The 24999-nt window shown below is 40.8% G+C and overlaps 1 protein-coding gene across 6 annotated transcripts in view; it reads left to right on the top strand.

Annotated features, from left to right (window-relative positions):
* Nucleotides 1–24999, top strand: part of LOC149318974 (paired box protein Pax-2) — a 162682-nt gene that overhangs the window by 130319 nt on the left and 7364 nt on the right. For all 6 annotated transcript variants that reach the window (XM_089507934.1, XM_089507935.1, XM_089507932.1 and 3 more), the window contains 2 exons: nucleotides 19123–19224; nucleotides 24232–24318. In XM_089507934.1, coding sequence (XP_089364060.1) covers nucleotides 19123–19224; nucleotides 24232–24318 — 189 coding nt within the window. The remainder of the gene's footprint in view (nucleotides 1–19122; nucleotides 19225–24231; nucleotides 24319–24999) is intronic.

Raw genomic sequence — 24999 nt, 5'->3', positions numbered from 1 at the left:
GTTCAGAGCAATCAAAACACACACACACTATGAGCAAGTGAGTGAGCACTCCAATTTGTGTTTTTTTAAAAAAAGCTTCTTAAATTGGATGTTGGATTTGCATTCAAGTTCAGATTTGGTTTGTCTATTACAGGTGTATCCCATGTCATTACACAGAAACATGACCATTTCTAAAGTGACTATAATTAATCTTTGGTATATTGAGGAGGCAGAGTTCATAGAATCATAGAGTTGGAAGAGACCACACGGGCCATCCAGTCCAACCCTCTACCATGCAGGAAATCCAAATCAAAGCGTTCCCGACAGATGGCCATCTAGCCTCTGCTTAAAGACCTCCAAGGAAGGAGACTCCACTACACTCCGAGGGAGTTTGTTCCACTGTCGAACAGCCCTTACTGTCAGGAAATTCCTCCTAATGTTGAGGTGGAATCTCTTTTCCTGTAGCTTGCATCCATTGTTCTGGGTCCTGTTCTCTGGAGCAGCAGAAAACAAGCTTGCTCCCTCCTCAATATGACATCCATTCAAATATTTAAACAGGGCTATCATATCACCTCTTAATCTTCTCTTCTCCAGGCTAAACATCCCCAGCTCCCTGAGTCATTCCTCATAGGACAAGGATTCCAGACCTTTCACCATTTTAGTCACCCTCCTCTGGACACGCTCCAGTTTCTCAATGTCCTTTTTGAATTGTGGTGCCCAGAACTGGACACAATATTCCAGGTGGGGCTTGACCAGAGCAGAATAGAGTGGCACTATTACTTCTCTTGATCTAGACACTATACTTTTATTGATGCAGCCTAAAATTGCATTGGCCTTTTTAGCTGCTGCATCACACTGTTGACTCATGTTCAACTTGTGGTCTATTTGGACTCCCAGATCCCTTTCACATGTAGTTTCATTCAGCCAGGTGTCCCCCATCCTATATCTGTGCATTTCATTTTTCTGCCCTAAGTGCAGTACCTTACATTTCGCCATGTTGAATTTCACTTTGTTAGCTTTGGCCCAGCTTTCTAGTCTATTCAGGTCATTTTGAATGTTGATCCTGTCCTCTGGAGTATTAGCTATTCCTCCTAATTTGGTGTCATCTGCAAATTTGATAAGTATGCCCCCAATTCTGTCATCCAGGTCATTGATAAAGATGTTGAATAACACTGGGCCCAGGACAGAGCCCTGTGGGAACCCACTGGTCACTTCTCTCCAGGATGAAAAGGTGCCATTGTTGAGCATCCTTTGGGTTCGGCCGGTCAACCAGTTACACATCCATGTAACAGTTACTTTGTCTAGCCCACATTTTATAAGCTTGTTTGCAAGTATGTCATGGGAAACCTTGTCAAAGGCCTTACTGAAATCAAGATATACTATATCCACAGCATTCCCTTCATCTATCAAGCTGGTAATTTTATCAAAGAAAGATATTAGATTTGTCTGGCATGACTTGTTTCTCTGAAACCCATGTTGACTTTTTGTGATTATGGCATTGCCTTCTAGATGTTCACAGACTCTCTGTTTAATGATCTGCTCCAGAATCTTTCCTACAACTGATGTCAGACTAACTGGACGATAATTGTTGGGATCCTCTTTTTTCCCCTTTTTGAAGATGGGGACAACGTTTGCCCTCCTCCAGTCTGCTGGGACTTCTCCTGTTTTCCAGGAGTTTTCAAATATGATTGCCAGTGGCTCCGATATTACATTTGCCAGTTCTTTTAGTACCCTTGGATGTAGTTCACCTGGTCCGGGAGACTTAAATTCATTTAGATTAACAAGGTATTCCTCTACTATCTCTTTATTCTGTGCTGTAATTCCCGTATTCTGTCCTCTGCTCCATTATCCTCAGGTTGAGCACCCTTTGCCTTTTCTGAGAAGACTGAGGCAAAGAAGGTGTTGAGTAATTCTGCCTTTTCTCTGTCTTCTGTTAGCATTTTGCCATCTTCTCCACGCAGTGGCCCTACCGTTTCCTTCTTCTTCCTTTTGCTGCGGACATATCTAAAAAGCCCTTTTTGTTGTTTTTAACCTCTCTAGGAAACCTGAGTTTATTCTGCGCTTTAGCTTTTCTGACTTTACCCCTACAGGTGCTTGCTATTTGTTTGAATTCCTCTTTGGTGATTTCCCCATTTTTCCATTTCTTATACATGTTCCATTTAAAACTTAGCTCAGTTGAAAGTTCCTTAGTCATCCATCCTGGTTTCTTGAGACACCTCCTGTTTTTCTTTCTCACTGGAACTGTTTGAAATTGTGCCTTCCGTATCTCCCTTTTGAGAAACTCCCATCCGTCCTGAACTCCCTTATCTTTTAGTATTTCTGACCACCATCAATACTTCCCTAAGTTTACTGAAATCCGCTCTCCTAAAGTCTAGAATGCATGTTTGACTATGCCTGGCTTCTCCTTTCCATTGTATAACAAACTCCAGGAGAACATGGTCACTTCTACCTAATGATCCCACCACTTGCTCCCCATTAACCAAATCATCCTTGTTGGTTAGGATCAGATCTAAAATAGCTGACCCCCTTGTTGCCTCTTCCACCTTTTGGAGTTGTTGGAACTGTGGAGTAGCACTTGAAAGTTATGATTTCATTAACACCAAGCTTCAATCTCTTCATCAAGACTATCACTGTGTCTTGTCTGTAGCACATTTTCTTCCACCTAGCATCTTCTCACCTAGCCCTGATGAGAAATCTGTACAAGAGGCTGTGTTTAGAACAGAATATGAAGAAACAGAATAGTTCTGTTTAGCAAAGGGATCAGTCAAAGCTGCATTCTATAACTGTATTTGTTCAACTTGTATGCAGAAAATATCATAAGAAGAGCAGGCTTAGACTTGGAAAGAAGACAAATAAAGATAGGCGTAAGGAATATAAATAATCTGAGATATGCGGATGACACCATACTGCTAGCAAGAGGAAGGTACTAATAGACTTGGAGCAATTATTAAAGAAGGTCAAAGAAGAAAGTGCCTTTTTAAAGTTCCCCCACCATATGCAGCGACCGCAGATTCTCCAATCTGGCTCTGAAGTTTCACCACCTGCCCTATAAGATGACACCTGGCGTATAAGACGACCCTCGACTTTTGAGAAGAGTTTCCTGGGTTAAAAAGTAGTCTTATACACCACAAAATACAAGAAGCAAGAAGCAAAGTAGAATAGGTAGTAAATAAAACAATAATAAGCAAAATAGTACAGCCAGTTAATTCACATTACACTAGTCAGGTAAAACAGTCACAAGTAGGGTATGAATTGTAGTGCTGCCACATAGGAAACATCCTTGAGAGGTTAGAAGAGGCAACAGGTCCAGTGACCAAAAAAAAAGGCACATATTTTACATTATGCTAGAAAAAGGCCACAGTTTTCTTTCATCAATGTTTTTCTACTTGCTTAGGATTTGGAAGCTCAGAAAGATAGTTGGTACTCTGAATGGACTGTGGATGTCAGCATTCTGCCTCAAAAATATTTGAAGCTTTAGATAAATGCACACTAAAGTGTAGCATGGGGAGCAGATTTTCAACTGATGAATGCGTGATTATTGAAAACCACTTTACAAGACAACACCTGTGTCAAAAGTGGGACAGAAAATGCAATTCATAAATTCTTGTGTAATATGCAAATAGTATTATTCATCCATTTATTTGTAGATAGGTAATATGTGGAGGGTTCTGGCACAACAATGGAGACACGGTATGTGTGCCACATCCTCATTTTGCTGATTGTCCAGTCTCCATACAGAGTATACATCCCATGCAATTTGTGTGCATATAGAGTGATCACAGGTTCAGGAGAATAAGTAGATAGGAATGGTGTCAGCAAGGGTTATTCTTCTGTCCTCTCACAGTATCATTTGAACCAGTTTGAATGAGTAGAGTTCATGACATTCCTATTAGGAATGTCTGTCTGTCTATCTATCTATCTATCTATCTATCTATCTATCTATCTATTCTGATTAATTTGCTTTTAAAAATACATTCAACATATGAAAAAGTTAACTCTTTACTTTACAGCCTACTGACAATTTCATAAGACCTTTCATCATATGTTTAGAGTTTTTGCAACAATGTCCAAGTAACTAAATTTGTAGTTTTTTGTGGGTTTTTCGGGCTATGTGGCCATGTTCCAGAAAAGTCTCTTCCTGACGTTTCGCCAGCATCTGTGGCTGTACTAAATGGCCGTTTATAACGCGCCTAAGTGTCTTAGTAGACCACAAGTTGAACATGAGTCAACAGTATGATGCAGCAGCTAAAAAGGCCAATGCGATTCTAGGCTGCATCAATAGACTGGATGGCCCTAGTGGTCTCTTCCAACTCTACGATTCTATGATTCTATGATTCTAAGTATAGTGTCTCTAGATGAAGTGAAGTAATAATTATTATTATTATTATTATTATTATTATTTATACCCTGCCTCTCCATTAAGATTGAGGCAGCTAACAACATTAAAACATTAAAATACAATAAAATACATTGTCCCATAAACCCACCCACCTACCATAACCAATAAATCATAATTGTAAACAATAACAATAAAACAATACCATTAAAATTATTAAAATGGACAAGACAGGGTAGTCAGTGTGGGCGACTGAGATGTTAATCTGGGAAGGCCTGTTCGAAGAGATCCATTTTGACTGCCATTTTAAAGCTGTCAAGATTGGTAATATGATGGGTCTCCCCCGGCAGACCATTCCATAACTTCGGAGTGGCAGAAGATAGTCTACCAGTATCATACACAAATTAAAGATATCAACTCAAAGACATAGTCTTGTTAGTCTGGAATATCAGTATGCAAAGTGATCCTGTAGCACCCTTGAGACCAACTGTGCAAAAGAATTTACAGCATAAACCCCCATAGACGTGGTCCACTTGCATCTGAGGAAGTATACCAAATCTACAAAAGCCCATGCTACAACTTCCCCCACACAGCCAGTGCCACTGTTTTCTGCTTTGGTCAGGCCTCACCTGGAATACTATGTCCAGGTCTGGGCACCACAATTCAAAAAGGATGTTGACAAGCTGGAACATGTCCAGAGGGGAGCAACTAAAATAGTGAAGGGTCTGGAAACCATGCCCTATGAGGAGAAACTTAGGGAGCTGGGTATGTTTAGCCTGGAGAAGAGCTGGTTAAGAGTCCTGTTTAAGTATTTAATGGAGTGTGGTATTGAGGATGGAGTAAGCTTCTTTTCTGCTGCTCCAGAGAATAGGACCTGGAGCAATGGATGCAAGCTATAGGAAAAGAGATTCCACCTCAGCATTAAGAGGAACCTCCTGACAGTAAGGGTTGTTCGACAATGGAACACACTCCCTCAGAGTGTAGTAGAGTCTCCTTCCTTGGAGGTCTTTAAACAGAGGCGGGATGGCCATCTGTCAGGGGTACTTTGATTGCAGAGGCATGGACTGGATGGCCCTTATTGCCTATGATTCTATAATAATGACCCTTATAGTTGCCTCTTCAAAAAATAATCCTTTACTTATTTTTAAGATTATTATTTTTGTGTATATTATTTTAAAAAATCTGGATGTTTTCCTTTCAACAGCATGAGCTAGCACTGGAACCTTATGATATTCCTCCTCCACTGTTCATTGAAGCCCCACTCCTGCAATGATAAAAGTAATTAAGGTTACAATTTTTACCATGAAAGAAAGTGTGCATAATGAATTTATAATCATAATGTGATTTTACCTTAGCTATTGCAAAGGGGAATTGAGTACAAGTTACTTATGAGCTACAACAATTTTTGTGCTAGTTCTGAGTTGTTTCTAACTATTTATAATTAGCCACCTCCAGCTTTGAGCACCCATTGGAAAAGGAGCAGTACTAGAGGAATTTTTTTTACCCAGTCCCAATACTCATCTTTCTAGGACTGGATTATTATTTGATCCAGCAACAGTAGCCCCCTCCCTTCTACTGTCCTGCTGCTATGAAAAGGAAATACACTTGTCCCTCCACATTGGTGACTTTGACTTTTGTGGATTCGATTATTCACAGAAGTTATTAATATGTTCTCTCTAGGAATAACTAGGCCCTCCAGCACAACTCTATGGTCAACTTTAACCAAAAGTCACACTGAAGGACCTAGAGATTCCTAGAGAGAACACTCCACTAGGCATTTGTTACTCCTCCAGCACAATTTCTGGCAACTGCTGACCACAGAGTTGCACTGGAGGACTTAGAGATTAACAGAGAGGTGTTCTCTTAGGTTGAAAAACATAGTGTTTTTGTTATTTGTGGTTTTTCCACATTCACAGGGATCCTATGTACCTAACCCCAGTGAATATGGAGGGACAAGTGTAATTTATTAGAAACCTTTTGTTTTAAGAATAACCATTTTTACAGCCTTTGCCTGGCAGCTGTTATTTATGTCAGGTTTTTCTTGTTAAGGTCTTAAGTATATTACCTAAAAATTAACATGAACTAAAATAGAAAATTTTAGTAAACAAAGGCTACAATTTTATTTGACAACATGTTTCATTTTAGGACGGGGGAATTTGTACACTGAAGTTCATTGAAACACTGAAAGATAGGGGTTTAGTTACCGAGTTTCCATTTGCTGACGCTAAGTAGAAATTAACTGGTGTCAATCACTATCATTTTACAGACAAAACCTGGAATTTAATTACTTGGGATTTGGCCACAGAGTGTAGCTATTCATACAGAGTGCAGCTTCTAAGAAGCGCAACATGATTGTTTTATAAAATGTTGTGCTGTTTTGGCCTTATGGTGATCATAGCTATATCTCATTTTTTTACAAGGCAAAAATATAAAAATGGGAAAATTTGTACTGATTCAGAAGCTATTCCGAATTCATTCGAATAAGCCTCTGCCTTTATAGGGATTACATAGTGTGTTGTTGAGGCTACCATGGAGAAGGTTCCTGAAATAAAGGGTCAGGGATGTGACCCATATTATAATTTAGAACTTCCTTCGTTGGGCTTGTAAAACCACCGAACATCCCCAGAAAAAGCCAAAATCATATATCAGTCCTTACAACAAATAATGGATACTTAAAACATCTGGAGAAAAGGCCAGGGAACCTAAGCTTAAGTTTCAGAGAGTATAAGGGACTTTATCAAATATATGAAGTAATTTGCTTTCATCTGTTTCTGTCTGCTCACTCCCTGATTTTACAAATCAAACTTGATATTTAATAATAATAATAATAATAATAATAATAATAATAATATATTTGTGTTTCCCCACCTCTCCCAAAGGATCAAAGCGGGGTTACAGACTACACTTTGACTTCAACTGCAAAGGGATGCACTCCCATTGCACTCAATAGGGCTTGCTTCTGATTAGACATGCACGGGGTGGCACTTTTAAATAAATATGTGAGTAGAAGGGCAACAGTGATGGGAGGGAAGGGCCACAATTCATTTCTTATTTTCAGATACATTGTGATTACTGTCAGGTGACCCAGCCTGATTCACTGATCATAATAATGGGCCATGTGGGTTTTCCCAAGCTCTACCTCCACTGCGTATTCAGTCTTGAGGAAGTCACTATCAGGCCTATCCAAGGAACAAGGAAATCACCTTTTTTTAAGGAACAGCTTTCTGTGTGATTCTAATGAAGAGTTCCCTAAGCATGAGTTGGAAGTGTGATAGCACAGTATTAAATGGCTAGTGTTATTAAGCATGTGACTTAAGTCACAACTATATATAATTTGAGATGTGGAGCAGCTGTGGAATCACAATCATTCTTTTTTCCCCCTTTTACTTTTAAAGTTGCAAACAAAAAGCTGCAAGGGCATCTAACAGCAATGCTAATTGGACTAAATAACTTAGTGGACCTCCCCTAAGGCTGAATCATCTGATGGCAGAAATAGCAAAGAGATATCACTCTGATATCTTCCTCAGAATGAATGACATGTTTTTATATGTCTCCTTTGTAGGTGAGATTTAGATTTAGGGAAGTTCTTCCCATTCTCTAGAAATTTCCAACAAATCAGTCAGATGTGTTAAAGCAGTGGTGGGACAATACATGTGTATTACAGGTATTTGCTTTTGTTATTTAAGTTAGTTATATACAGTGTCATATTTCAGTCACAAGAGTTACTTGCAAACTTGCCCAACCCATAAAGGGTTTGCATGTGTGCATTAAAGAAGTGCTGATTCAGAGACAGGATGACAAAACAGACTAGCTTCATGGATTCTTGCAAGCACCAATGGTTTGGGCTGCAGAGACTGAGCCATGGAGGGATGAGGAAAGATGAGGATGTTGTTTCTTGCCAAAGAATCTCTAACATACAGCAGAACCACTTCTCTTTTCCTCCCACCCCACTGCCCTGGAACAGTCCCAGCCCCACATGGGAACACTCCTGGCTGATCTATCTGGTTCCATGAGTAAGAAAAGTTCATTTCAGACCCAGCTTGATGTTCCCAGGTGGCACTTTAACACTAACATTTCAATCTGTATGCGACTTTTCAATCAAGCACAGAGTAACAAAAAAGCAGGAACCATTAACATTTGGAGTTGTGTGCCAGCAGTAATGAGAGGAAATGCAGAGAGTGGAAATTAAGAACGCATACTCAGAGGTGTCGAGAACGATGGGGAAAGAAAGGATGGAGGATGATTTTGCTACGTTCAGGCTGGAATCCAGTGTTTGGATTAATGGTACCATTATACAAGAAAGGGCTGCTGATAATGCTCATTCTTAAAAATGACTTTACTGGCAACTAAATGGCTCCAGCAATTGATTATTATTGATTTTATGTCCTCCCAATTTGCATAATTTGTTAAAGATGAACGATTCATAATGTGTTTATTATGTGGATGGGCAGAGGTTTTCTGAGGAAGGACTGACAAGTCAGGGCAATATATGTAATATCCAGATCTACCAAGGCCAAGAGCTAAAAAAAAATGAAGAAGAAGAAAAGATCATAGGAATAAGCATTAAAAAGAATAGTGCCAGGACTGTGAAGAAAGTAACTCTTCAAATAGGGTTTCCAGTTCTTAGATCTTCATATGTGATACTCCAAACCCTGAATGCTTTGTATGCAGAGTACTGTGTATAACTTGAAAAATCCCCCCAAGAAATGAGACAGTTGTGGCACACTGGTGCTGGAAAGGGTCTAGGCCATTGCATGTCATAAGCATAAGCATTCAACGAGCTTTATCACACGGAGGTTTTTGCAGATTTTTGCAGCTCAGATCTGACGTGACTGCGGGTCCAGCAATGTGAATTCATGTGATATGAATTCCGTGGCACTTCCGCAGTTAATCCAGACTCTTCATTTTGATGAATTCAGGGGAAAAGTGAACCCCGGAAACATACAAGGTCACGGTGTGTTCAGACCCCCACTGAGCATGCACAAGGGTGCCAATTCTTATCGTTGAATCCCACCAGTGTGGTAATACAATTTATACTCACTCCGCTTTGCTTGAATCCGTATCACGTGACTTGCCTTGGATTTGATTCCTCTTCGATTCAGAAGGGCAATAGAAGGGCAACTAGGTGTGATAAAACATTCATGTTACAACATGAATTCACATAGCTGAACCAGGAGTCACCCCGAATCTGAGCTGCAAAAACCTCCGTGTGATAAACACCAAAGGAGACAACTGAAGATCATCTGTTGTTTTCTGAAATGCTCCCCCTGCTTTCAAATTACTTTTCTCTCTCTTTCAAAATGGAGGAGGAGAAGGTGACAGTGCTTGAGGCATTCCTTTGGACATATCAGATTGTTAGGCAGGAAAAATATTTTTTAGATAAGAGGCAGGAGGCTCTTCAACAAACAACAGAAGATGGAGGTTTCCATGAAAGTGGAGGAAAACAAAGAGCAAGATTTGGGGCCACAAGATAATTAGAATATATTCTGTGCCATTGAAACTACATGAATGATACTAAGGTCTTCCCAAGGAAGCTGACCCTGTGTTACCAGAAGTTGGGACAGTACGCTATACTCCACAGAAACTGAGGAAAACACCACGGGCCATAAGTGAAGGATGGGATTTAACCACAAAGGAGAAGGAGACATATAACAGTGGCTGGCAACTTCCTATTGAGAAGGTCAGAGATATAAGTGTGCACACATGAGATACATTCCAAGGAAGTAGATTGCTTTCCGGAACTTGGACTCAAGTGGTGACAAGAAGGCTTCAAAGAGTCATCAAACCAAATGACCACTATCCTCACCTGCCTTTTCAGGTGGAAACAGACACAAAATATTTAAAGGAACTGGGAGCATAATTGGTGTTTTCATCAATTCATCTCATCAAACACCAGGACATTGGTGGAGAAAGGAAAATACTGAAAATCTGAATAGAACGAATTATGTAAAGAGGGAGTTGCAATCCAGTATATGTGATTGGAGAACACTTATCTGCTTTAAATGAGTTCTTGTCTCATGTTCCAGATTAATAACATCCCTGGAGCTAGCAAGCATTTCATACCTTCTGTCTGTAGCTGGAGAAGAAGTGGCTGGGAACAGAAAATGTCCCCTATCTTTGGAAGGGGAATCCAGGAAACTACAAACTAGTGACCCTAACAGCAATATAGAGCAAAATTCTGGAACAGATTAGTCATTCTTCCAACATCTAGAAAATGATGCTTTGATTACTTGACATCAACATAGATTTGCAAGGAATTAACTCATGCCAGCTCAACACTTTCTCCTTCCCCCCCCCTTTTTTTTTTTTTTTTTTTTTTTTTTTTTTTACAGTTTCTAGTCTGGCAGATTCTGAGAATGCTGAGGAGACAGAGAGTCAGTCAGTCAGACAGACAGAAGACAGAGAATATCTATCTATTCTCTCTCTCTCTCTCTCTCTCTCTCTCTCACACACACACACACACACACACACACACACACAGAGATTACTGAGAAGGACAATACTGCAGTTAAATGCATCCACAACTCATTGAGCAATCATGCTCAATGACTGTTAATTGATTATTAGCATCTTCTTGGAGGGATGCTGTAAGTGGAGAGTTCTGTTAAATCTGCAGATGACACAAACCTAAGACTGACCAACACCACAACAGAAAAGGTCAAGCTTCAGAATGATCTGAACAGTCTAGAATATTGGGTCAAAACTTATAAAATAAGATTCAAAGGCCTGTTACAGACTGCCAAAATAAAGCTGCTTCAGGTCTCTTTGGAGGTATGCTGTTTAAATAATGCATGCATCCTAAGAATCCGGAAGCTGCACCAAAGCTGCACTCCAGTGCTTAGGAAAGGAGTGTGGCTTTGGCGCGACCTCCGGACTCTTAGGACTCATGCATCATTTAAATAGCATACCTCCAAAGAGACCCAAAGCAGCTTTATTTTGGCAGTCTGTAACAGGCCAAAGATATAGCAACAACATAAGTATTGAATGGGGGAGACCTGGCTTGATAGTCATAACTGTGAAAGGAATATGAGCTGCCAACCAATTACCTTGAGAAATGATGGAGTCTCCTCCTGCTGCAGTCTTCAGAAAGAGGCTGGACAGCTATCTGCTGGAGATATTTGTATAGCTGGATTCCCTGCATTGTCTGGGGTTGGACTCGATGTACTGTGGGGCTTCTTCAAACTCTATGATTTTATGGCTGCATCTACACTGCAGAACTAATGCAGTTTAACACTGCTTTAACTGACTTGGCTCATTGCTATAGAATTCTGGGATTTGTAATTCTGTGAGATATTTAGCCTTCTCTGTCAGAGAACTCTGGTGACACAGCAAACAACAAATCCCAGGATTCCATAGGATGGAGACATGTCAGTTAAAGTGGTGTCAAAGTGCATTAATTCTGCAGTGTGGCAGCAGCCTCCAGTTCTATAAGGGGATAATCTATTTTGGATTTGATCCCAACCAAAAGGGATGAATTAGTCAATGGGGTGGAAGTGATGGGTTTCTTGAATGGGAGTGACTTTGGTCTCCTGGAATTTGTTATACAGGAGAAAGGGAAAGCTAAACATAGTCAGACATGCACTCTGAACTTTGTGAAAGCAGATTTCTGTAAGTTTAGAGGAGTACTGTTGTGCGCCCATGCTCAGAAATGCTGTGGAAAGGAGATGATGCATGGAAAATTATTAAAAGTGAACTTTTGAAGTCACAATACAATAAAATATAAAACCTACAAAGCAGCGATACCTTCATTGGGCCAACTCCAAAGCATAAAATGCATGATGCACGCTTTCAAAGCTTCACTGGTTTCTTCATTAGACAAAGATGTTAAACATCATAAAGTGAAGAAAAGTAATGATGTTAGAGTCACAGGCCTATGTCCCATCTTAGCCTTGTGGGGAACAGAAACAAAGAGCACTAAAAGACAAGTAATAAAATTTCAACTCTATTAGCAAGATAAAAATAACATTCTTTTTAGCATCCTTGCCTGATGAATAAGCCACTGAAGCTCTGAAAACTTACATGGTGTATTTTATCCTTTGGAACTGGACCAATTTTGTGGGTTTTGGATTTTGTTTTATTTTGCAACATGGTCAACGTGGCTACTTCTAAATACATGTTTTTAAAGGCACAATTTCAAAAAACTCCAATACGGGAAAAATTGGCAGGTGTATAAAGAAATCAAGATGGATGTACAAAGAATTTTCAGACAGGTTAAGTCACATGTCCAAGAAATGTAAGGAGAAATGCATGGCAGGGGGTTGGACTGGATGGCCTTGTGGTCTCTTCCAACTCTATGATTCTGTGAACATCTCTAAAAAGCAATACAAATAAATATCTAGTACTTTAGGGAGAAAGTCAGAAAGCTAATGGACAGAATGAGTTTGGTATTGCTAGAGAAGTTAAAAATAATAAAAAAAGTTATTTTTGACTATGTTTTAAACAACATGAAGAACAAGGACATTGAAGGGCCACTTGATGGAGAAGATATTTAGACTGTAAGCCTGAGGGCAGGGAACTGTCAAATTAACAATTTGTAAACTTATGTGAAAGCTTTTGTGGCTGAAGAGTGAGTATAAATACTCAAACAAATAAATGGTGAAATACTAATGGGGCAGAGAAAAGATGGAACTGATCAAAACTTTCTTTGCCTCATTGTTCTCCCAAAGGTATTTTGCCTCATTAAAACTGGACAAAGGATGTGTACCCACAATGGATAAATAGGTATTACAGGTATATGTAGCCACTCTAAAAGAATTCAAGTCTGAAGGGCTTGATGAACTGCATCCAGTGTTATTACAGGAACTTGCAGATGTAATCTCAGAGGCCTGTTACAGACTGCCAAAATAAAGCTGCTTTGGGTCTCTTTGGAGGTATGCTATTTAAATAATGCATGCATCCTAAGAATCCGGAAGCTGCACCAAAGCTGCACTCCAGTGCTTAGGAGTGGAGTGTGGCTTTGGCGCGACCTCCGGACTCTTAGGACCCATGCATCATTTAAATAGCATACCTCCAAAGAGACCTGAAGCAGCTTTATTTTGGCAGTCTGTAACAGGCCAGAGTCACTACTGATTATCTTTAAAAATTCTTGGAGAACTTAAGAGGTCCTGGCAAACTGAGGCGTGTAAGTGTTGTCCCTGTTTTCAAAAAGGGAGGGGGGAAGACCCATATAACCACAGATCGGTCAGCTTGATACTGATACTTGGAAGGATTTAGAACAGAACATTAAACAGTCATTCTGTTCACATTTAGAAAGGAATGCTGTGATTACTAAATGGTTACTAAACTAGCATTAATTTCTGAAAAACAAGTCATACCAAACTAATAGTATCCTTTTTATATAGAATTACAAACTTCTATATTGGTGGATTAGGGGAATGCTGTGGATGTAGTCTATCTTGATATCAATATGGCTTTTGAAAAGGTTCTCTATGACATTTTTGCAGATAAGCTGGTAAAATGTAGGCTAGACAATGTTATTGATAGGTGGATTTGTAATTACTTTAATTACTTCAGGGACCAAACCCAGAGAATACCCACACTGGTTGCTTTTTATCCTGGAGAGAGATAACTAGTGGGGTACCATAGGGTGCTGTCTTAGACCTGGTGTTGGTCAACATCTTTATAAAAGACTTGGATGATATAATAGAAAGCATGCTGATCAGAAGGCACCAAATAAGGTGGGGTGGCTAACTTCCCACAGGAAAAGATTCAGAAATAACCTTGGCAGATTGGAGAGCTGGGCCAAAACTAATAAAATGAATTTTAACAAGGATAAATAAAATCAGTACTTTATTTAGGCAGGAAAACTATACACAAAAGCAGGATGGGTGAGAAAACAGCACATGTGAAGGTTCTTAGTAGACCTCAAGTTAAACATGATTCAACAGTGTGATGTGGTGCATCAGAAAGCTGATGCAATGCTAGGCTTCATCAACAAGAGCACAGTGTCCAGATCAAGGCAAGTCATAGTCAGTGTTGCCAATCAACCTTGAAGCCCTGATTGGCTTCCCAGAATGCCCCCAAATTTCCCAGAATAGGGGCAGGGCTTCCATGTCAGGGTTGGAGATTCTGGGTCGGGGTGGGGCTTAATGGGTCGAGGGGGCGCAAGGCACCATGGAAAGGCAAAAGGGGGCGGGACTTCCAGGATGGGAGGTATGTTGGGAGGTTTTGGGGGGAGCGGGAAGGTATTTTTTGGCCAGTTTTTTTGGGCGGGAAGCTTGAATTTCCCAGAAGACTGAATTTCTCCGAAGCTTCCTAGAAGTTTGGCAATCCTGGAAATGACACGAAAAAACTTTAAAATTCCAGATTTGCGGGGGAAATCCCGGAAATTGGCAACACTAGTCATAGTACCAATATATTCTGCTTTGTTCAGGCCCCACCTGGAATACTGTGTCCAATTCTGGGTGGGAAAGGGAGGAGAAGAAAATGGAAGGCAAGGTGGTCCGCTGCAGGTGCTGGTGGAGTGGGGAGCTGCTGGCTTGCTAGTCAACGGAGACAACGGTAGCAGGTAGGGGAGGTGGCTGTGGTGGCTGCTGCTGCTGCCACCTCCCTTTCCCAACCCAGCCAGCAGCCCTGCCAGACCCAGAAGGGGCTTCCAGGCAGCAACAGCAGCAACTAACCCCTAACACCAGTTGTCTGTGGCTGACAGAGTGGGGCAGCTGGGGACTCTTGTGACAGATGGTGAGTTGTCACCCAGTGTGGCTTCTACCCCTACACACTTCAGTGACACCCCCAGTTGGTATGAATTTTGTTTTGTCTTTATGTGATCAAAATCCATTCCCACTGTTCAAAAGCAGAAGATGGAAAGGAAAGCAGACCATAACTTAGTTGAAGCAGCAGCAAAGAGAGGCTGAAGGTGTGGGAATTTTTGTGTTAGAGAAGTTCCACTTTCTGTTGTTAAGGCAGGGCCTAAATGCTAGATGCAAGTTAGCATTTCTCTGAATTGCACAAACTACAGATCCTGGCGCTTCCAGTCAAGAATCCCTGGAGTGTGTTTCAAAGTAAATTTCTGTTTGAACAAAATAAAAATGTAGTTTTTTGGACTATAACACCAGGAATCACTTGGTCAGCATGGCCACATTAGCAGGCGATAGTGGGAACTGTAGTTTCATTAGTAACATTCCCAAGTTCTGCTTATGTGTTAATTTATGAATTTGGTGATGAAACAGGAAGGATAATACTAAAATGCCAGAGGACTGGAGAAAAAACTCAAGATGACCAGTATACGCATCAGACCAAACTAAAAGGAAGTTAGCTTTGGAGGATCTAAGATCCAATTTTGCTCAGCTAGGATCCACTGTAAGTTGCATGTCTTTCCATTTCTTCCGTACCCTCACATTAATGAACCACACTGGGGAAGCCATTAAAACAAGCAGTAAATGAGTACCCATAACTGTTCAGGGACCTTATTATGAACCTGCCTAGTTATTAAGACGTTAGGAGACAGTTCCTTCAAGATACCGCTGCCACAGAGGCCCTTTGTCAGGCACACAGGAAAGGGCTTTCTCTTGTCCAGCTCCCAGACTGTGGAATGCACTCCTCCAAAATCATGATTGTTTTGGGCTTTCAGAAAAAACTCTTCTGAGGTATCCTTTTAAGTTCACATTTGACATTATTTAAAGTTTTGTTTTGTTTCGGTGGTTGTTGTAAAGATTTTTTTTTCTTTATAGTTTTATTTTAGGATTGTTGTTCACTGCCTTTGTAGCATCCTGGCAAGATGGGCAAAGTAGACTTGTTGTTGTTGTTGTGGTTTATCAATATTAATAACAATTTTTTTAAAAAAAAGGCAGAGCTGGTGGACTTGGTTGACAGATTAATTTGGAGAAAGAGGGTGTCGCCATTGTATGTACATGTCAGGAAAACTCAGGCCCATAGCTATAAATATAAGCATGCCCCAAAATTATGGGGGTGGGGTGAGTAAAGTGTATTAAATTTTCTAAAATTAAATGTTGTATCTGAGCAAAGTGCCCACCAAAGAGTTCTGAAAATAAAATAAGTAAAATATTGTGTACCTATCAGTTTATCCTTGGGCTAGGAAAATTTGACTGCACAAGCAGCAATGAACACAGATGCATCCATGAGTCCAATGTCCATTGCTCTGGCAGCAGTGGTGAACTGGAACAAAGCAACTGGTATGATTGACAAGGAAGTGAAGAACAAAAGTTCTGTCTTATCTGATTTATTGCTTCGGTCATGCAGGGGTGGAGGGGATGAAGCAGGACATCACGGCTTCTCTTTTTCCTCATTATCAGTGTCTTTGGAGTGCTTAGTTAGAATTTGGGAAATTAAGTTGATGGAGTGGAAGGATTTTATGTAAAAACGTGAACTGTTATTACATCCACCAGGAGTGGCTGAGTATTGTATGGGTTCTTACTGCAGTGTCAATAAATGTATTACAATATGCTTTAAAAAAAAGCTGACAATTTGTAGAAACAAAGCCATCTTGCAGCTACCCAGTGCTATGATTGATTTTACAGGAAGCCATTGGCAAGCAAAAGGCCCTATTGCCATTTCCAAGGTGCTTCCAACAACAGGACTAGTGCATATAGCTCTCTCTCTCTCTCTCTCTCTCTCTATATATATATATATATATATATATATATATATATATATATAATATCCTACAATATTTGTCTGATCAAAAACAGGCATGTATGTATCATCTCATGAGTTGTTCATGATAGCTTGTCATATTCTTTTCCCCTGATTTGCTGGTATCCCCTGTCATCTCACACATTTGTCTCTAAGCTGTTGAGAAGTGTGAATCATCTTTGTTCCCCCCATCTTCCCCCACTTGTTGTTGTTGTTGTTGTTGTTGTTGTGTGCCTTCAAGTAATTTATTACTTATGTTGATTCTAAGGTGACCCCATCACAGGGTTTGTTTTGTTTTGTTTTGTTTTTTTGGCAGAATTTGTTTAAGGGGGTTTGCTTTGGCCTTCCTCTGTGACTGAGAGAGTGTGACTTGCCCAAGGACACCCAATAGGATTCCATGGTTGAGCAGGGATTCCAACACTGGTCTCCCAGTGTTATAGTCCAATACTCAAACCACTATACCAAGCTGGCTCCACAAATACTCCATAAATAGTCAAGGAGAAAAAGGGTGGGATGGGTTGATCTTTCCTGAAAACTTGACAAAAGGAGATCAGCTGCAAGTAGTTCCAAAATACTAAGACAAATAGCTTTTGGTCTCTTAACCCTCCCTGGCTTTGCAAAGCAACACTTGGTCCTGCTGTTCCCATTGCTGGGGCTTTAGCAAGCCTTTCAGACTGAAATCCTCTGAATAGTGGCTAGGCAGAGAGGAAATCCAGAGCCTGGACTGGATTGGCCTAATGCTACAGCACTTTAAGCAGTGTGTTTTACTAAAGATTATAGTTTCACTTACACAGAGCACCTGAAAAATGCTGTGGTTTACAAGGAATTAGAGATAAAAAAATTCAATGCTTTAAAAAAGAAAGGAAGGAAGGTAGGAAGGAAGGAAGGAAGGAAGGAAGGAAGGAAGGAAGGAAGGAAGGAACTGGAAGCTAGTAAGCTTAAGGATTGTGTTTTATTTTTATTTATTTTTTGGTCTATACCAAATTGTTGCTGTCTCCTGGTTCTCCACATATTTTCTGTTTCATCGTTTCATCTCTCAAACAACATGCTCTTACTTAAGTAAAATTCTGTCTAAAATTAAACCAAGATACCTTGAACAACACAAACTTGTCCAGTACATTATAAGCATGTTATTTGGGAGTTCAGTAGATTCTGACCTTGTTTTCCCCATCTTAACCCAAACTTCTGCTCAGTTCAGCTGAGAGAATTTCAAGAGCTATTTTGTGATCCTTCCTGTTTTTCATTTTGTTCTTTAAGGAAAAACAAAAATGTATATAGTTGAGATAACCAAGATAATGTTTGGAAAACATCCTGTGCACAAAGAAAGATTGGAGAATTGTCTTTACTTAAAGAATAAAGTGGAATTAATGGTTTTCAAAATATATACGGGCTGCCTTTTGCTAAAAAACAAAACAAAACAAAAAAGCAGATGTTTATCATAGACTTTAAAGTCTCCTTTAACCTTCAGCATTAATTTATACTAATTTTCAGTGGTTTCTGTCTTACTGTTCTCTAGCCTCTCTTTAGTGTTATCTTCACGAACATCATTTTAAAAGACAGATGAGATTTGTGGGATTCTGCAAAGATAAAAAGACCCCTGCCATGCTTGGATCGGGCGATCCAGGGATGGCAGGGGTCTGGATGCGACTCATGGGGGTCTCTCCCCCCCTGCCATGCTTGAATCGGGCAGTCCATGGGAATGAGCCCCTAGTTTTTACTGAATATGATCCCATTGTCAGGAATACTAGAAAAGAAGGTACACATGATGAATGGGAGTTTCTTAACAGTGTAGAGGTTAACTTGGGGATGAGGGAAAGGAGCTGTGGGAGCAAGATCTTAGAACTTGAGACCACTTTCCTATGGTTCCTGTGTGGAGACTATCTTGCCTCCCCCCTTGCAAACTCCTCAGTTATTTTGTATTGGGAGCCATGTTGCTTTGACAGATGAGGGTGGGCATAAACATTTCATTAAAATTTCCAACATCTTTTGGATATCTGAGTAATCCAAGGAGAACCTTCAAATGTTGACAGAAGTTGTGGTCTGGGAATTGGCCAGCGGAAGGCTGTTGTATTAGAGATGGGGAACTGAGGTTGGGAGAAAGAGCTCTTCCTGAGGCCACTAGGTGTATTCACAGCTGAGGTGTGAACTAAGGATTTACATTAGGGATCTTTATTTGCCTCACTGAAATCAAGTCTCTCTCGCTTTTTCCTTGCCAGGTCGTGATATGGCAAGTACAACTTTGCCTGGTTACCCACCCCATGTACCACCAACTGGACAGGGCAGCTACCCAACCTCAACTCTTGCAGGAATGGTGCCTGGTAAGTTATTTCTTACTTGACACACTTGTGTTCATATTAGCTTTTATCAGCCAATAACACAGTATGTGAAATGTTCAAATCTGCCTCATTTGCAAAGTGTTTGTATTTGGTGATGAACTAGCTCCAGATTATCATGGATGGTACTAATTATTTGAAGCCTTGCTTATCTTGCCTCTTCTGTGGTTATGGAACTGAAACTGGAACTGATTGCTTTAGTATAAGGATGAGGAATCTGTCTGTTGTGGGGTCCCAGTTTAGTCCTCTGGTTTCCCCAGATGGTCATAGCTCTTTTTAAGGTTTAGTTATGAACAGTAAAGGGTTTGATCAAAAATAGGCTGGTACTTTTGTCTCCCATGCTTCCTCCTTTGGTCCTACCCACCACTTGAATGTGGCCTAGAGAATGAATTGAACACGACAACTGAAAGGGATATCCCATATTTACTTTGGTAGGTGGCTAAAGTGTAAGCCTGTTGTTGTTTTGGGACTCATGAACAATTTTTAACAAGATATTGCATGGCTTTTCCCCCTGATCTGGGCATGTGCTAAGACTGTGTATAAAGGGATGTTATTGCACAGCTCCGTGTCCAGATCGGAGGCATCCCGTACCCTATTGGGACCTCTCCTGTACTTTGCAATGAACAGAAAAGTACCATTTTTGTTAAGTATGGGAGAAGTCCCGATTAGGTATGGGATGCCTCTGATCTGGGCATGGAGTTGTACAATAACATCTGTTTATACATGGTCTCAGCCCTTGCCCAGATCGTGAGAAAACAGCCGGTGCAATAATCTTCTAAAGCTTAATCTTGTTCTGGATCAGCTTGCTAAGATGAATGTAGGAAGCTTACATTAAACCCTGTGGGCCTTGACATATGAATCAACCTTGCTATCCTTATATTCAGCATCTGCCTAAATAATTGAGTTAGTTCTTTAAGATTTTGGTTGGGATATCATCAGTTTGTGAATGACACTCAGCTCTCCCATTTCCATCTTCTTATCCCAGAGAGGGAGTGAAAGACCTGGAATGGGTGAAAAGCTGGAGTTTAATCCAGACAGTTGAAGGCACTGGCCATTGAATGATATGGTATGCTGTGCATAGGTGGACAACTAGTACTGAGTGGGGTACTTATTGCATGTTTACATCTTGTGAGTGCTGCTGGATCTATCCCTGTTCTTGGTTACCAACAGAGGAGCACCTTTTACTAAGTTCAGCTTGTGTCAGTTTTTGGAAGAACCAGACTTGATTCTAGTCATTTCTGCCATAGTCATTTTTAGGTTTGATTACAATAATGTTATCTCCATGGGGTAGTTTTTGAGATTTGAAACATTCACTTGGAAAAAAAACTTGGACTCCTTTTCATCCTGGAGAAAAGTGACCAGTGGGGTCCCACAGGGCTCTGCCCTGGGCCCAGTGTTATTCAACATCTTTATCAATGACTTGGATGACAGAATTTGGAGCATACTTATCAAATTTGCAGATGACACCAAATTAGGAGGAATAGCTAATACTCCAAAGGACAGGATCAAAATTCAAAATGACCTGAATAGACTAGAAAGCTGTGCCAAAGCTAACAAAATGAAATTCAACACGGAGAAATGTAAGGTACTGCACTTAGGGTGAAAAAAATAAAATGCACAAATATAGGATGGAGGACACCTGGCTGAATGAAACTACATGTGAAAGGGATCTAGGAGTCCAAGTAGACCACAAGTTGAACATGAGTCAACAGTTTGATGCTGCAGCTAAAAAGACCAATGCAATTTTAGACTGCATCAATAAAAGTATAGGGTCTAGACCAAGAGAAGCAATAGTGCCACTATATTCTGCTTTGGTCAGGCCCCACCTGGAATATTGTGTCCAGTTCTGGGCACCCCAATTCAGAAAGGACATTGAGAAACTGGAGCATGTCCAAAGGAGAGCGACTAAAATGGTGAAGGGTCTGGAAACCATGTCCTATGAGGAACGACTTAGGGAGCTGGGGATGTTTAGCCTGGAGAAGAGAAGATTAAGAGGTGATAGAATAGCCCTGTTTAAATATTTGAAGGGATGTCATCTTGAGGAGAGAGCAAGATTGTTTTCTGCTGCTCCAGAGACTAGGACCTAGAACAATGGATGCAAGCTCCAGGAAAAGAGATTCCACCTCAACATTAGGAGGAACTTCCTGATAGTAAGGGCTGTTCGACAGTGGAACACACTGCCTCGGAATGTGGTGAAGTCTCCTTCCTTGGAGGTCTTTAAGCAGAGGCTGGATGGCCATCTGTCGGGGATGCTTTGATTGTGATTTCCTGCATGGCAGGGGGTTGGACTGGATGGCTCTTGCGTTCTCTTCCAACTCTACGATTCTATGATTCTATGAAATAGGACACAGCCATATTTTTCCATCATCATGCCTTCTGCGGACCTTTAGCTTAGACACCTATAAACCAAGATGGCCATTATGTGTCTGCATATTGCTTTTTACCTTAACCACCTGGTGGGCTATAGCATGAGTCTAAAGAATATAGTGAATTTGTATGTTTTACTCTACATCTTGACCAGAATCCTATTGGGCATTTACAAATGCATAATTACAATAATAACTATCATTCTCAATTACTGGGAAGCAGCTGCTGAATCAATGGGGATCTGTTCCCCAGTCCCTCAGGAAGCAGATGACTTGACATTTCCACCTCCTCTCCATTGTGACAGGCATAAGCAGAGTCCTTGTCACAATTCCCCTTGTGCTGGGAATTGATCACTCGAGGTAAGGTCGAAACCAGTCAGCTATTTCCCAAGTGACAGGTGAATGAACCTCTGTTGACTGCAGCACCTACTTCCTAGTAAGCAGGGATTGGAGAACTTTCATGCTCCCTCCATGTCCCCTAAACTTAGAGCTAAACTTAGGCATGCACGCACGCGCGCGTGCGCACACACACACCTGTGTGTTCCTTTGACCTATGACCATCCCATGAATTTCATAGGGTTTCTTAGGCAAGGAATACTCAAGAGATGGTTTTGTCAGTTCCTTCCTCAAATATAAGGGCCTGGTATTCATGGATACCAAACATTTACAGATGCTTAACCCCAGATTCTTCTTTGTAGTTTCTGTGACTCACACATATGGGTTGTTCTGTGTCTGTGTGAAGATCTTCAGAAGGAAGCTTCTAAAACTGCATTTTGGTGGTAATCCCACCTCCAAACCCTGACACTTGCATGCATATAAGCTGTGCATTACCACTGAAACCCAGTTCCTTTTCATCCACCATATTGGTTGGATTGTTAGGAAGTTCTCAAAGTATTTTGGCATTTCTCTACTTCATCACTTCTTATGTGGAGTCTTATGGCCCTGAAGGTTTCTTCAGGGAGTATTTAGCTTGTGAGACAGAGATACCACTTACGTGGGGCAAAGATCATGCATGCTTTCTCTTCTGTCTTGGCAAGGACCATGTGGTTGACTTCTGCCCAATTTGCCAGACTGTTACTTGTCAAGAAAAGCATAATAGGGCTTTCTGTCTTTTTTTTTTGGTCCTGAAGATACCCTACCTGCCAACTCAACCTTAAGGAATGGGGAACTATCTTGCCCAGCACATTCCCTGTGTTTGATGTGTCTGGTGGTTAGAGGACAAGTCTTAAATGTCCAGGGATTGCTTACGGTTTGAAGTTCACTGTGCCTCACAGTTTGCTGTTGGCCTTTTTTCATTCCTCATTGGCACTTTTTTCTGGAGCATCCTAGACATTGGCACCAAAGCTCCATGACCAGCTGAGAACAGGTCACAGCCAGGGTCTGTTGTAAAGGGAGCAGTTAAACAGAATCCACTTCTGATGAGGAAATTACATGTGTTTCATTAGTGATCTGGGAAGGAGATAGCTCCGTTTCTCTTGGTCACAGTTGAGCTCAAAAGCTCATTATCCTGCAGGCACGTTTTCACTCCTCCTCAATAAACACCTTTCACACCCACTGCTTCTTCCTCCCTCCCTTTCTCTCCAGGCTCCACTTGACTGCTCTGGAGAGAGAGTAGTTCTTTCTCCTCTACTTAACCTGCACTTCAGAATCACTGTAAACTATTTAGAATGACAACTTGTGTGTGTGGCTTCAAGTGAAGGGTTTTCTTAGGCAAGGAATACTCAGAAGTGGTTTTGCCAGTTCCTTCCTCAGAAATATAGCCTACAGCACCTGGTAGTCATTGACAGTCTCCCAGCCAAGTATTAACCAGAACTGATCCAGCTTAGCTTCCATGATCAGACAAGATCTCATGCCTTATAATATTGTGACAATACAGATGGGGGAAAGGAAGCCAGAGAGTCCTCTTTTTTACAGACAGTCATACGTTTTATGAAGAAAGTGCTATTTGATTTGCTGGACCAGCATATTTCTTTCTTGCTGCAGCTCTGCTGAGATGTAACTATCCTCTCCCCATAAAATCCCTTGTAAAATCACTCCTTCCTAGTCACAGTTTGTCAGTACTATACAGATACTCAGATCCTTATGAATACTATGACTCTGGCAACAAACATTGTTCATGTTTGTGTTATGTTACATCAAACAGACGAAGATTAAGTGAAACTATAGTTCACGTGAAAAGAGAGGAAGGAGCCCCCAAAAATGTAGCTGTTGACATCAAGCAGCATTAAATTGTATATGGAGTGACTGTGACTCTTCAGATGTTATCGGACCTCAGCACCCTCCACCATTCTCTACTGACCATACTGACTTGGCCTTATAGGAAATGCAGTGTACACAGGGCCTATGTTTGTCTATTTCTGAACTTCATGCATGCATCAGAGAAGCAACAAATTACTGTGGTGTCACACACAATTATCTTTGACAGCCAATGTGGAAGAACTGTTACATTCAATGAGCCATGAAACCTACTGGGAGACTTTGGGCCAGTCATTCTACCTCACAGGATACTCATGTGACTAGTGAATAGATTGTCAGAAAATGCCAAAATGTTGTGTTCCCTCCCTCCCTCCCTCCCTCAGTGTGTGACTTGTTTTATGAATCACTTGCCTTCTTTTGCTTATTCTAGGGAGTGAATTCTCAGGAAATCCTTACAGCCACCCTCAGTACACAACCTACAATGAGGCCTGGAGGTTCAGCAACCCTGCACTACTAAGTGAGTATTTCTTTTGACCTACCACCTCTTCTTCCATCTCTCACACTCTCTCTTCTGTTTGTCTTTATTTTATTTTTCTTATTTTCCTTACTAACTGGTGAAGGATGGTTCAGCCTCCTGAATTCCTCCCAGCTCCACTCTCAACTAGATTTTGAGGAAGAATATCTTGATTTCCCCATCCAGAGATACACAGAACTAATTCTAGGATACTATCCCCAGGGCTGCAGTGGCAAACCAACCTAATTTCTTCAGGCAGTTAATAATGGGTGGGGAGGAGGATTTATTTATATATATAAGAGGGGCCTTTTCTTCAGCCAGCTCTCATGCTGGCTTCCTATGATCAAAATGTTTTGTTATAGCACAACTGTCTTCCCAGGGTGTGTCTGACATAGACCAGGATTAGAATGTCATGAAGATAACTTTTTTGGCATTGTTTTGCTTTCATAAGATCCTAAGATCAACTGAGGTTGGCTGCAAGCAATCATAGACATATTTTTGTATGCAGCCAGACTGTATGACTCTGTTCAGGACAATTTTGCCTAGAATCCCATGTTCCGGAGAGGAGCAATGAAACACACACACACACACACACACACACACACACACAAATAGAGCCTTGAAGAACTTGATCTCTCAACAACGAAGTGGCTTGTTGGGTGCTGAAGGGAAAAATGTCACTGA

The sequence above is a fragment of the Sceloporus occidentalis genome, unplaced genomic scaffold (assembly GCF_023333645.1).
Source record: "Sceloporus occidentalis isolate IW3139 unplaced genomic scaffold, rSceOcc1.0.p SCAF_2, whole genome shotgun sequence".
In the NCBI taxonomy this organism is placed as follows: Eukaryota; Metazoa; Chordata; class Lepidosauria; order Squamata; family Phrynosomatidae; genus Sceloporus; species Sceloporus occidentalis.
The sequence above is the reverse complement of the archived record's forward strand: the minus strand, read 5'-3'. Positions and strand labels throughout refer to the sequence as shown.